The 14,074-nt window shown below is 30.4% G+C and overlaps 1 protein-coding gene across 1 annotated transcript; it reads left to right on the top strand.

Annotated features, from left to right (window-relative positions):
- The first annotated feature begins 829 nt into the window (after positions 1-829).
- LOC101259753 (DNA-directed RNA polymerase II subunit RPB7) lies at positions 830-5,312 on the top strand. Its single transcript, XM_004240333.5, has 6 exons — positions 830-1,255; positions 1,351-1,516; positions 2,680-2,730; positions 4,469-4,534; positions 4,632-4,700; positions 4,896-5,312. The coding sequence occupies exons 1-6, from the start codon at positions 1,140-1,142 to the stop codon at positions 4,959-4,961; spliced, it is 534 nt and encodes a 177-aa protein (XP_004240381.1). The 5' UTR covers positions 830-1,139; the 3' UTR covers positions 4,962-5,312.
- Positions 5,313-14,074: the final 8,762 nt, after the last annotated feature.

Genomic DNA, 14,074 nt, shown 5'->3' with positions numbered 1-14,074 from the left:
ACAACATGTTTTGCAAGTTCAAATCAAGAATGCGACAAAAATTGGACAATGGTTGCACTCAAAAATTCAATTATTAATCATAGCCTTTTTCCGACTAGTCAAAATAATTTTCCATGTAGTGAAAAGGATGCGACTAGAAATTTTCATGACAGTGAGAAGATGCAAGATATTAATAATGCCTCAAGAGACCTATTATGCTCGAATAACTTTGATGCTTTATCGAAGACTATTGAAAAGCAAGTAAAGTTAGTAGAGAGTCATGACAACGATTTGATCCAAGAAAAAAGGTCTCACCACCTACTTTGAATAGTAAATTAAGTCCAGAAGCTTCCATATTTGTGCCTAAATGTGTGTTGCAAATAAGAATAAGTCAAGGGCCTTAGTGTCAAATACAGTTAATTTGAGCGAGGATTCATGAGGAAGATATGCTGGACATATGCTTTGATAGAGTGGTTAAGGAAGGATATATATCACCTAGACGACAAAGAAGTGGAAGCAACAAAAGCAAAAAGAAGACACATGTAAGAAAACACAATTGGGACAGTAAAATGACTGAGGAGTTTGTTCCAAGGCACCTACGGATGCGGCAGACAAAATAGAACCATTTGACAGTATCAATAGGTTCAGTAAAATCCGATAAATCCATAAAGAGAGTACGAATTATCAAGTGTTGTTGGATAGGTTTGAAAAAGAATACAAAAAAAAATACTTCAAGTTATTTTTGACGGACAATCAATCATTTTTAATTCATGCGTTTGTAACAGAAAGTTTGAAGCTGATATATATTTATATTATTTAAGCATACTCATTTGAAATATCATCATGAAGTATATTACAAGCTCTGCAGTGATTAGAAAACATTTAATCCTCTCTAGGTTTTATTTTCTTTATGCTTGTTAGATAGTAGACGTAAGGTCCTTCATTAGGATTACGAAAAAAAATACCTAATCTAAGAGCTAAATTAGGAAATAATTAGCTAAAAATTTTAGGAGATAAACTTTGGTCTATAAAATAGGTTTTTGGTCCAATTGTTGAGATACCCGGCGGCCCACTATATATAAATCTCTGTCCGTTGTTCATAAGCTTCACTTGTTCAACTTGGATCAACAAACGTAGCTTCTTCTTCTTCTTCCTCAATCATGTTTTTCCACATTGTATTGGAGAGAAACATGCAGCTTCATCCTCGTCACTTTGGTCGTGATCTTCGTGAAAAACTTGTGTCAAAACTGATGAAAGATGTAGAAGGAACTTGCAGGTTTAATTCATAAAACCCTAATTTTCGTTTTTTTTCACTGTTTCTTATTGATTTAATGTTGTTAAAATTTTGAATTTGGGTTTTTTTTGGTTCAGTGGTCGACATGGTTTTATAGTGGCGATTACTGGGATTGAAAGTGTTGGAAAAGGATTAATTCGTGATGGAACTGGTTTTGTTACTTTCCCAGTGAAGTATCAATGTGTTGTATTTCGACCCTTTAAAGGTGAGATTTTGGAAGCTGTTGTCACCATGGTTAACAAGGTAAGGTCTTTCCCCCCCCTTAATTTGCATTTCTGTTAGCTTCTGTGTGTTCGCTAGATTAAGCAATTACACAGAATTCAACTGAATTTCGCTTATCGAAATTGGTATCCAAACCTTTTTACAGTGGTTGGAGTTGGAATAGCAGCAATCTTCTGAAAAACTAACTTTAAATTTGCCTCCAACGAAAATTTACTTTCTCTTCTTTGTAGGAAATTTTGGTTTTAGAAAAAAAGGTTCTGATAAGAGACAGGTGGTTAATAATCCTGCTAATATGTACGAAAGGGGAGAATTTTGAGAATAAGAGAGATCGAGAAGGAAAGATATAGCAAGGAAGATTCAATGGGTTCGTGTAGAGAATGAATTGAGTAGTTGAATCCAACTAGTTTGAGATTGAGATTTAGAGGGATTGATAGGCATATATAATTTTTTTTTATGAGTGATTGATTGATAGGTTGATCTATAGATACTTTGACTTTATAATAGAAGTAACTGATGAACTGACGCATCAAAAAGGACTTTTCGAAGCGCGGAATCCCAGAATGGAATCATTGCAGAAGAAAGGTTAATCTAAGAGGACACATGGTTTCTAGGAAAATAAGAACTGCATTGCCTGCCACACATAGTATTTTCAAGACATAGAGCTGGTCTTTTTTCTTTTTTTTAAAGGATACCAGTATCTATTTGTATAATCCACAAAGAATCTGCTGCAACTGGTTCACTGTCTTGGTTACAATGCCAATAAATAGGCATGGGTGGTGGTCTTGATTTCAAGAAAAACGTGGCTAAAACTTGCTTTGCGATAGCTGAGTAGCTCGGCTGTGGTTCTGAGAGAACTGCAGAAATAAAACCAGACAATCTCCCATCAGGAACTATTTTGGGTACTTCATGATTGTGGAATATTGCATATGGAACTTTTGCATGGAAAGTTTTTTTCATTGCATTAATGTTAGTCTTGTTAAAACCTCTAATTTGGTTTAAAAGTTAAAATTGATTACTACAAGTTAGGAATAAAGTGGGCCTGAATGTATAGGAATGGATCTAGAAGATTCATATATATAGTCTGATTCCTTAGGTTTGAGTTGTAGTTGATTGATTGGTTAATGTTAGTTAGCTCTTCTCCATCTACCCTACCTAAAGATATTTATCCGTGTGGTATATTGCAGATGGGATTTTTTGCTGAAGCAGGGCCTGTGCAGATTTTTGTCTCAAATCACGTGAGTTTGTTCTCCATATTTAAATATTTAATCCAGCATGTGTTCGTTCCCACACATACACGACATTTTCTTAGTGTGGCATATTAAAAGCTCATTCTGCTATATGCAAGATTGCATGAATGAAATGTACTGATTAGAAATATATTAATGAAATGTCTTCTGCGTGCATATCTATTGTAAAAGCATGAAAATCAACTTCTTTTAGGAAGGTAGTTGTTGATTCTTAAGAGATTTTTTGTTCAATCTTCATATATGTTTCTACATTTTCTTTTTTGTGTTTATTTTTCCTTGATTTGGAAAATCCTTTGATGATGCAAACTCTTAATGTATTGGTTGGGACCGTAGGTTTCCATCACTACAACAAACCTTGATATATCAAACTTATTCTGTTTTCTAACGTGTTATAATTCCAATAAAAGAATGAAGAAGGAATCTAGAATTCAAAAATGGGTAGTCTCTCATATGATATTAGCTTTAGCTTGATTTGAATATCTAGTTTAAGATTATCTACATAACTGCTAAGTAGTCTACAGTGTGTTTGGGTGTGTATATATATACACACACACATATACATTTCTCGTGTGATTCTCAGCAACATCATTTGCACTTGTTAGATGTTCCACCAAGCTAATTTATCAATAAATAAAATAATTTTTTTTGTCAAGCTACATAAGTACTCTGCCAAATCTAAATAGTCCTTGATTGTTATGCTTAGGATCAAATTTTTCATGGAACTCAAGTTAGACCCTTTTATAATTAAACTGTATTGAGTTTGTCACCTTAAGTGAATTTCATTGGTTCCTAGATTATTTAAGAGGTGTATGCATGACTAGTCACTAGTGGTGGTAGGAATTCCGACGGAGGAAAAAGGATGTGGCCTAGTGGTTAACTAAGTGGATACAGACCTTTGAAACTAGGGTTCAAATCCACGCAGAGACAAAATCTGCAAAAAACAATGGAATGATTTCTTCTTATCTGCCTATGCCTGAGTGGGAAGAGTTACCCTACAACTCTGCTGGTGGGAGGTAGAAAGTACCTGGTGGATAGTGTGGGTGAGCATAGGCTGGTCTACACACCATTGTCATCAAGAAAAAAGTTGGTGGGAAAATGTGAGCATCTAGTGGGGATAGTATAGTCGTAGAATACTTTTGTGCTACATACTGAGTTTACCGACCTGAAATTGCCTGAAAGTAATTAGTAATTACTATTGCTCATCTATGTCCTAGTCTTTTGAAGGTTTCTTATGAAAACCTGGCCCCAAAAAGATAACCACTCCTTTATCTGTAGCTACTTATGCAGCCAGGCATGAGACAGAGTCTGATCAAGAGCCTCTTTTAGTCTTTCAGTCATGGCACTTTGGTATATTTTAGATCCACCAACCAGAGAAATTTTTAGGACCACCAGATTACTTGGTTCTGTAGTCTGAAATATCGTAAGCTCCTTTTATCCGATAAGATTTTTTCCTGATATCTAGCTAAAAAATTATCCAGGCAATTAAAGGAAAGCATTACTAATGCGTCAGGCTTTTGTGCTCTGTGATTCCATGACCCAACTCGTTCTTTAGTTCCTCTACAAATAGAAACCTCAAGAACTCCCAGACTGTGCTATGAAGCACTCGATTTGATGCATATAGAAGTTTCTTATGTGTTCCTACAAGACATAAAGCCTCTATGCATGCAAAAGCTTATTAGGCCTTTTTCTCACATCTGTCTATGTTTGACCCTTGGATTTTCAACAGTTGATACCTGATGACATGGAGTTTCAATCGGGGGATGTGCCAAATTATACAACTTCAGATGGTTCGGTATGCCATTTGTTTGCTCTCCTTACTTTATCTCTTCTTTTGAAAAAAATTAGCTTGTAGCTGTGATTCAGTAGTTTCATTTATTCATCTTTTGTAGGTTAAAATTCAGAAGGAAAGTGAAGTTAGATTGAAGATTATCGGAACACGTGTTGATGCCACAGAAATTGTATGTCAGCAACCCTCCTTTTTATTTTGTGCATTTTCCTAAAAACAGATCATAGGTACTGCAACCTTTTCCTAAAAACAGACCACAGTCCCAAAGAGAGTTTCTGGCAAAACTAAGAACTCCAAGATTTTTATTTACTAGCATTGCATGGATTCTTTCACTCCCTAACATGTTTTCCATGTCATATTGTTTCAGTTCTGTATTGGTACGATAAAGGATGATTTCCTGGGTGTGATCAGTGACCCAGGCACAAATGCTTGATACGCACAAGATGTGCTTAACCTTTGTATATAGATGCTGCTGCTGTACCTTTTCAAGGAGAAGTGATGTTTTCATGGTTAAACTATTGTGTAGAAGAAGCTTCATGTAATTTCCTATTGAGAAATGGATTCTTCACTGGCTCTGATTAGAGAAAATTGCCCAATGCTGATTTGTATTCTTGGCCAGATTTGTCTCTGCAGCTAGATTCTAAGTTGAGGTTTTGTTTTAACTTATGATGTATTGTCAATGGAAGTCCACATAGGTATTTATGAGATGTTCATCACCAATGTTGGAAAACTTAGAAGATTATATTTCTGGTTATGGGTTAATTCATGATACATTTCAACAGTGTTTTCCATGTGATCGCCCTCGTCTTAGCTGATGTTGGTGCCACCACCATGAAAATGAGGAGGAAAAATAGAAGTACTTTCTTGCTAATTAGCATTGTAGAGTCACTAGACTTTGTACTCTGTAGGAGTTAAATTAGTAGAATGAGAATGCATATATATTATATATAAGTCTCCCATAAGTGTTGTGGTAGTGATTCATCTGGCACTATACGTTTACGACAATAATGCTGTCCATAGATCAAATTATTTTTTCGTAGATTGAATTGTACCTTGATTGTCTACTGGTTCATTGCGTGTTTTTGGGGATTTTGTTTTGTATAAGTGTATCACTATGCTATTGAGTATTTTTATCTCTTACTAAGAGGCGGAACTGAATAACTTTGTTAAAGTGTAATGATCATACAATTATAATGTCCAATAATAGGTTTCATTTTGCTACGCTTTTCTAAAAGTTGATGACTACTCATAGCTATTACCTTGCCACCAAAGAATAACTTGATCCAACGCTTTATTGTTGTCCTAGTTGCTCTTGATTCGACATTAGAAGTCCGTTGAGGGGTCATGTTATTATCTTTCTCCTGTGATGACCTTTTTGAGTTCATAGAACAAATGACGTTAAAGGTTTGTGAACCAATGATACATCAAAATCATTTTCTTTATTACATCTAACATTTAAACATTATTATAATTTTTTTATAAAAAAGAGTATTTCATCAAATACTATTAATAAATAAGTTTTTATAATTTTTTTTTTTTTTGATCACTTCCCTTTCAAATTCAAGAAAATTGAACAAAAATAGTTTTCTATTATAGATGGAGTTTGGAAAATGTAAAAATGAATCATATATAGAGAACTATAAGAAGGGGTCCATTTTATTCTTCATAAAAATAATCATACAACATATCATTATTTATTTGAAGTGATTCCCTATAATATACACATAAATTATAACAATGAAAACATCATTTTTTTTCTTTACTTCACCTTTGAGCAATCAACATCCTTGCCAATTTTGAAAGGAAGGTTGGCACCACATTTCCCAGGGATACTAGCTAGACGTTTTACTTGTTCTTTTGTGTAAGCTAAAAGCTTCATGCACGAGCAAGCGCTTTGACGATTTGCAATATTTGTTACGTTAGAAATAAGAGATTTAACCTCGTTACAACATTCTGATGGAAAACTTCCACCTAACAATGCATATCCATGACAGTATGGATGCATGATATTATGTACGATATCACATGTGATCGCCCTCGTCTTAGCCGATGTTGGTGCCACCACCATGAAAATGAGGAGGAAAGATAGAAGTATTTTCTTGCTAATTAGCATTGTAGAGTCACTATACTTTGTACTTTGTAGGAGTTATATTAGTAGAAAGAGAATGCACATATATATTAGTCTCCCATAAGTGTATTTTACACGTTATTCCCTACAAAACCTCAATCCATCACATAGACCATAAGCTAGGTTACGGCATGATATTTTGGAAAAATTATCTAAATACACAATTTATTTTATGATATTTTTTAAAATTACATACCATCTGATTTTTTTTACAAGAATCCCTTTTCTCTCTTATTTTTAGATACATCACTTTACACAATGTATCGAGACGTTGAGTGGTGTATCCAAAATCAAGACGTGATATATCGAGACGTTGAGAAATGTATCCGAAACTGAGACGGAATTTTGGGATTTATATTGGGACGTTTATATATCTTTTGACTTGCAAAAGATAATCAATTAATTTTGCGATAGAAATTTCTTAATTTTTTTCCATCCTCTTATTTTATTTAAGCATAGTCACTATAATAATGTTGAATTTAAAAACAAATTTTTAATATCCCCTCCCCTCACACTAAATCGATCTTTAGAAGTTGATATTTTAATGATAAAAATCGAGAAAATACAAACTCAACTTTGGAGTTCGATTTATTTAAAAAGGAATTTTGGCAAAATACCGACCTTCAGAAGTCGTTTTATTTTTTAAAATTAATATATTTTTTCAAAATACCAACCTCTTGAATTTATTTTTCCATTCAAAATTTTTAAATTTTGGATTCAGTAATTTGATAATTGTTGGTTAAAAGTAGATATCAAATATCAAATATTTAAATTAAAGTCCAGTAATTAGTAAATCAAAATTTGATTCGGTATGGTATTCAATATTACCATATCGAAGTTGTATACGGCTGTATTACAAAGTTAAAACTATCGTTCAAATTATTTTTATATTTCTATCTGGAGGCACAATATAACAAAAGATCAACAGATAAGAAGACATCAAGAAAATCAAATTGACACAACTAAAAGACATATGCATTTAAGTTATTTATGTTTAGTTTTTAACTTTTTCTTTAGAGTTGTACTAATGAGTAATTAACCTGTTGAATTGTTGATATATACCTTCATTAAGTAAATAGCTTGATATTCGGTAATATCGAATACCAAATGGTACTAATGTCTCATACCAAACTCAAATTCAAATCTTATAATATTAGAATTTCTGTTTTCAAATATCATACTGAATACCAAAATTACGAAAATATTATTGTGATTTGATAATTAAGTTTTAAATATTTTATATTGTTACGTCTCAACTCACCGGATCGCGTGTACACCTACTCTAAAACCTATATAGGAGAACTCTTATGCCCAATCTAAAACAAGTAATGTAGAAGTAAACAAATATAAACTAATCACCCTGCTTAAATACAAAAATACTCTTAAACTTGATTAACATAAAGTACCATTAAGAAATACACAAAACCCTCCTACATAACTATCCAAAAAAAGGTACAAGAGCTTTCAAGAGAATAAAAAATTTAAAATTAATAAAGACACGACTAACACTGTAAAAGAAGAGAGGTAAACCTGTTGGTGATTATCTTGATTAGAAATATCAATGTTCCTGCAACCAGACTATGTCATGTGACATAACAAGAATAGTATTAGTACAAACTATTCGTATCATTGATCGATCAGAATTCACCACGTACTATCATACAAATAATCAAAGAAACATAAAACTTAGAGATATAACTAGGACCCCAATCTTCCAATGAGATCACCTTTGATACCAAGTAATACGACTTTAAACTCATACGTTCTATCTCAAGTCACCCCACCTCCTTTCGCTACCAACTTCACCATCTAGGCCCTTTCCCCCTCATATCATATCATGATTTAATGACGCAATATGCCATTACATATGACATCCCTAGTAGAAATATATTTTATTGTTATGTTATTTTAAAAGAACTTAAACAAAAAAAAATGAAACTTTTAATTGACATTAATTACCTTAACCGATCTCTTTAAAATTTAAACCTCAAGGTAATATTTGAACCCCTAAATCACTTCTAACAAATTTAAAATTTATATATATAATTAAAAATAAAAAACTTTTATATATGCAATGTTGTTTTCTTAAAAAAAAATCCATGTGAACACCCCGTTTCCCTAGATTTGCCCCAGTCATCAATTTACCCACTTAAAAATAATAATCTTCAAGAAAAAGTTTGGTAGACTTAATTAATTGCGTTTTTTGATGATATTTTTTATCGATCTAAATTTTTTCGACCTTTTTAAAATTAGAACCTCAAGATAAATCTTGAAATCCATAAATCATTCAATAAATTTATAGTCTTGTGTTCAAAAAAATTTAATATATATATATATATATATATATATATATATATATACACATTATAGAATTGATTTAAGTGAATACCTACCATCCCCTAAATACGCCATTGTCATCAATCTGCCCCACTTAAAATAATTATTTAAAACCTAACAAGAAGAAAAATGTTGCTAAACATAATTAAATACTATTGCCATGAGGCTAAAACGGCAGCTAACCTAGGAAGTTACAATGAAAACGCAAACTAATAATGTAAAATTGATTAAGAGAGGGTGGGTATTTATTTGAACCTCTCGATAAAAAGTTACACGGTATATAAGATATTTTTAATAATTTAGTACATATATTTCTCTAAGCATGAGACTAGAGCTTAGTACAGTAATTTAGAAAAATTCAAAATTATTTTTAAAATTTTAAATTCAAATTTCAAATATTATATTTTAATTTTTAAATCTCTTAATAAAAATTATGAATCTGCACCGTGAGACTACAAATATAAATATACCTATAAAGGAGGGAGATGTAAAGTTAACTTTAATTAGAACAAGTGGGGTCTATTATTTGTCCAAAATTAGCAGAACTAATCAACCAATGAACCAGTAGGATAAATAATTAGTAATTATTTATGAGTCATATTACCCGCTCTAAATTATTTTAAAATGTAACAAATATATTATAACACTTGTGTAACTACTTCATGATCTTAAAAGTGTTTTACACTTATTTTTATATCATCATTAATATCAGTATCATATAATTAAACGATAAGATTTAAAAAAACCAAAAAATAAAATAAACTCGTGTCATTTGATTTCTTCTTGTATAGCAACATCTTTTTCATCAAAAATGTTTGCTTTACTAAATTTTCTTCTTTTTTTTACTAATAAATAGTAAACATACTAAATTATTTTAAAAAAAATTATTCCTTACATAGTCAAAATGAAAGGGATCATCTTACAAACCCGTTTACTAAAGGATTTGCGAGGGATATATAATAATAATGAGCACTATTAGTTCTATGAGTCTAAAACGAGGTCGTTCAGTTATTTTAGGATTAATTATTTCGAAATAAGTTATCTCATAATATATATGAAATAATTTGTCTCGTCACTATGATAAAAATGATGAGATAAATAATACAAGAAATATTTAACATCTCCAATCCAACGTAGAATATAATAATATAATAATCCTCCATTTTATTATGAGATTATTATACCTTATGCCTCACACTAAAATAATCCAAAATTTGTCACTACTAACTGAACTTTACAAAATAATGATTTCTTTCTTTTTATCCAAAAAAAAAAAAAATATCCATTACATAAAATAATTTTGTTCTTTTCATCTCAAGATGTTTATTTGACATTAATGGTACCTTGTAATTGTTTCTTTGAGACTGAACGAGTAGTTATCTTATAGTGATTTTATTGGGTAAGATAACCATTTATTTTATATTATAAAATACTAGAAGAGTAAAGTTCATAATATATTTAATCATTCCTACACAAGATTTTTTCATTTTTTTGTCTTCTTTAATTTGAAGTCTTCCCTTTGGAAAATAATTTTTTTATACTTTGCTAGAATGTTGATCCAAGTGAATGTGACTAAATCCAAGTGGGATCTGTATGGTAGAGAATTTACGCAAGCGGTTGAGTATAATCGGATTTTTAAATTTTTTTTTATGAAGTATTCATACAAATATATAATTTATTTATATTTTAAATATTTTTTTTAGTCCTATCAAAGTTATTTTTCAAGAAAATAACAAAAAATACGATATGATTAATGATACTAAAATATCCAACAAAATAATAATAATATAATCGCGTAAAACAAATATTGCAAATTAATAAGTCGTAATAAAATTGATCATAATTTAAAGTACTAAATCATGATAAAATAAGTTTAGTAAGTATTAGTTACATAAAATATTAAAAGAAAGTAAAATTAAATCATGTATTTTATTGTCTAAATCTATATAAAACTAAAAAATAAATATTCAATATTATTGTCAACTTTAGTGATGAATTGATTTTCTTTTTTGTATTAGTATTAATTTGATTTTTATTTAAATTTTATTATAATTATCAACATGTATGGACTATAATCTTTATTAGATCATTAAGAATAATATACTAAAAGATAAAAACTATGAAATAGTATAAGAGAATTTTTAAAAATTATATCAAAATAAATATTTTTACGTATAAAATAAAATTTTAAAATTATATATATATATAATGTAGGATTGATTTAATCTCCAATTATTTTTTTTTTTAGTTGAAATCAACCCACGTGGTGAAATCCAAGTGGAATGGGTAAAGGGACGTTACTCTTTTTGAATAATTACAGGCAAATGAGAAATTGCAAACGGATATTTGCTTTTTGTTTGATTTTTTAGATTGTTTCCTCTTCAAACTTACCTCTTGGGTTAAGTATTTAAAGGGTCGGGCATGTGTTTTAAAAATGAATAACGGGTCATTTTTTAAGATTCAGATTGATTTATGTTGATTTGACGCTTTCCATCAAGTGAGGGATGTATATGGTGAAATTAATAACGATGAAATAAAATTAACTTTATTTTAATGGTAAGAATATAATTAATCAATAAAACAAAGTTAAAGGATATTTTTTATCCTTTTCTCTTTTTTAAACGAAGAATATACTTCAAAATTCAAAGATTCTCATAGATACCTCTATGGGGGTCCCATTTTATTCTTCATAAGGATAATCAAACTACATAGCAAAATATATTTGAGTTGATCCCTCAAATATACTTTAATTACACATAAACCACAACAAGGAAATTAAACATCATTTTTATTTACTATGTACATATAGAAAGAGTGACCACTAAAATCACTCTTTTATCTCTTTTTTTTCTTCAATATACCTTCGAGCAATCAACATCTTTGCTAATTTTGAAAGGAAACTTGGCACCACATTTTTTAGGGATACTTGCGATACGATTGACTTGTTTTTCAGTGATGGTGGAGAGAATTTCATTTACACATGAGCAAAGAGTTTGACGATCTAAGATAGTAGTCGCGTTACCTAAACATGATTTGCAAGAGTTGCAACATTCTTTCGATACATGTCCACCAGACATCACATAAGTAAGGCATGGTTTTATTTTATCAGTTATCGTATTGCATGTTATCGTCGTTGCGTTAGTCGATAGTGGTGTCACCACCATGCTAATGAGGAGGAAAGAAAGAAGTAATTTCTTGCTTGTAAGCATTGTAGGGATTAGTAATTGAATGATCAATGAGTTGTTGAATGTTTGAAGGAACTATTGCAAAGGAATATGTTTATATAGAGGTACTACCACAATAAAAAGTAAAATAAAAACTAAATTATTTATATTTTATTATTTTGATACCTAAAACTATGGACTCTTGTGGTTAGTACCCTAGTAAACTATATAAAACATTTTTTTAATCTTAACTATTCCTTGTACTTGTCCTAGCATTTATGTAACATTTTACAATTATATTTTTTTTTAAAATAATGATTTTTAATTTTACTTTTCTTTCTTTTGGTAAGTTAAAATGACATAACACATTGTTTCTATTATTATCATTATTATTATTTTTCAATTGTATTTATTGTGATAAAAAAATTGGATTTGATTCATGCTAGTGGGAGTCAATTGCTTATTAGGAGCATATAGATACAGATGGATTGATGATTGTAAGCATAAATTGATACATATATATGCATTCTTCAAGCCATTACATCATTCCTGATTAGGGAACAAGATAAATATTAAATATTATGTATATGTATGTATTAGTATGATTCACATGAATCTAGAACATTAGTTACGTAGGAGAATGGCGGACGAGATGGGAGAGAGGCGAGAAAAGCGACCAAGATTTTTTATGAATCATCTATATATGCGAATCCACTTGTATACAATAAATGTTGATTCATGCATGGTAATGGCCATTCATTTTATGGATTGTAGCTCGTTAAGTTTCCTATCGTGGTCTAGGTACAAAATTCAAATCGTAACAATTATATTTCAATAGATCCAAAAAGTAGATAGAATCAGTGTATGCTTGGCCAAAAACCCTACCACATAGTATATAATAGTTGGACAACTTTCACATATATCAAACAAAAAATTTATATTAGTATGTTATAGCAAAGTTTGTATAATTGTGCTTCATAGTAAACTTATATATGTATAATTCGCTATACATATACAATTGAAGCAAATTGTATATAACGAATTGTATAAAACGAAAAAGACAGAAATTATATACAATTTGCATTGTATAAAACGAGAAAACGAGAAAGGCAGAATTGAATTGTATAAAACGATAAAGACAGAAATTATATATAATTTAAATTTGTATAAAACAAGAAAGAAAGAAAAGCAAAAAGAGACTTGTGCAGGGAATATACAATTGAATCGAACTGTATAAAACGAGAAAGAGAGAAATTATGTAGAATTTGAATTTGTATAAAACGAGAAAGACAAAAGAGACTTGGGCAGGGAAATATTTATATTGTATAATTATAAGTGCATAGGACGAAGATATATGTATTTACATGCGTTTATACAATTTTATCTTGTTTTATATAATTAGAAACACAACTTATACAACTCTATTGCATAAAGCGAGAGAGGCGAAGCGAGCGAGAGAGAGTGGCGGGCAAGAATATGAGGGAGAGAAAGACTGACAAATAATTTACTATGTAACACAAATAAATCAAAAAATAGCTACTATAATATATATTTTATATTATTAGTTTGTCATTCTATATCATTATTCCATAATAATTTTAGGTGGAACTTTTTAGCTACCAAGATATTACACGTGGTTTATAAAAGATTGTAGAGTTATTAGTGAACCCCTCACAAAGCCAATGCACTAGTTTTGATACTACCTAATTTTGCCAGACTTTTTATGGTAGAGATCTTATGATTGCAACTTGGGGATTGGGGTTGTATTGACGAAGAGGAAATAACCAATTGCTTACCTAACAACAACAATGTTAGATAGGTTTCGAGAGAGTAGAACAAACTCGTCTCATTACTAATACAATAACAATGAAAGTTACTGTCAATTAGTGTTTTTAAAAATTTTGAGGTAAAAATATC

The sequence above is a fragment of the Solanum lycopersicum genome, chromosome 6, assembly GCF_036512215.1.
Source record: "Solanum lycopersicum chromosome 6, SLM_r2.1".
NCBI classification, from domain to species: domain Eukaryota; kingdom Viridiplantae; phylum Streptophyta; class Magnoliopsida; order Solanales; family Solanaceae; genus Solanum; species Solanum lycopersicum.
Note: the sequence above shows the minus strand (reverse complement) of the source record. Positions and strands in the feature narration are given on the sequence as shown.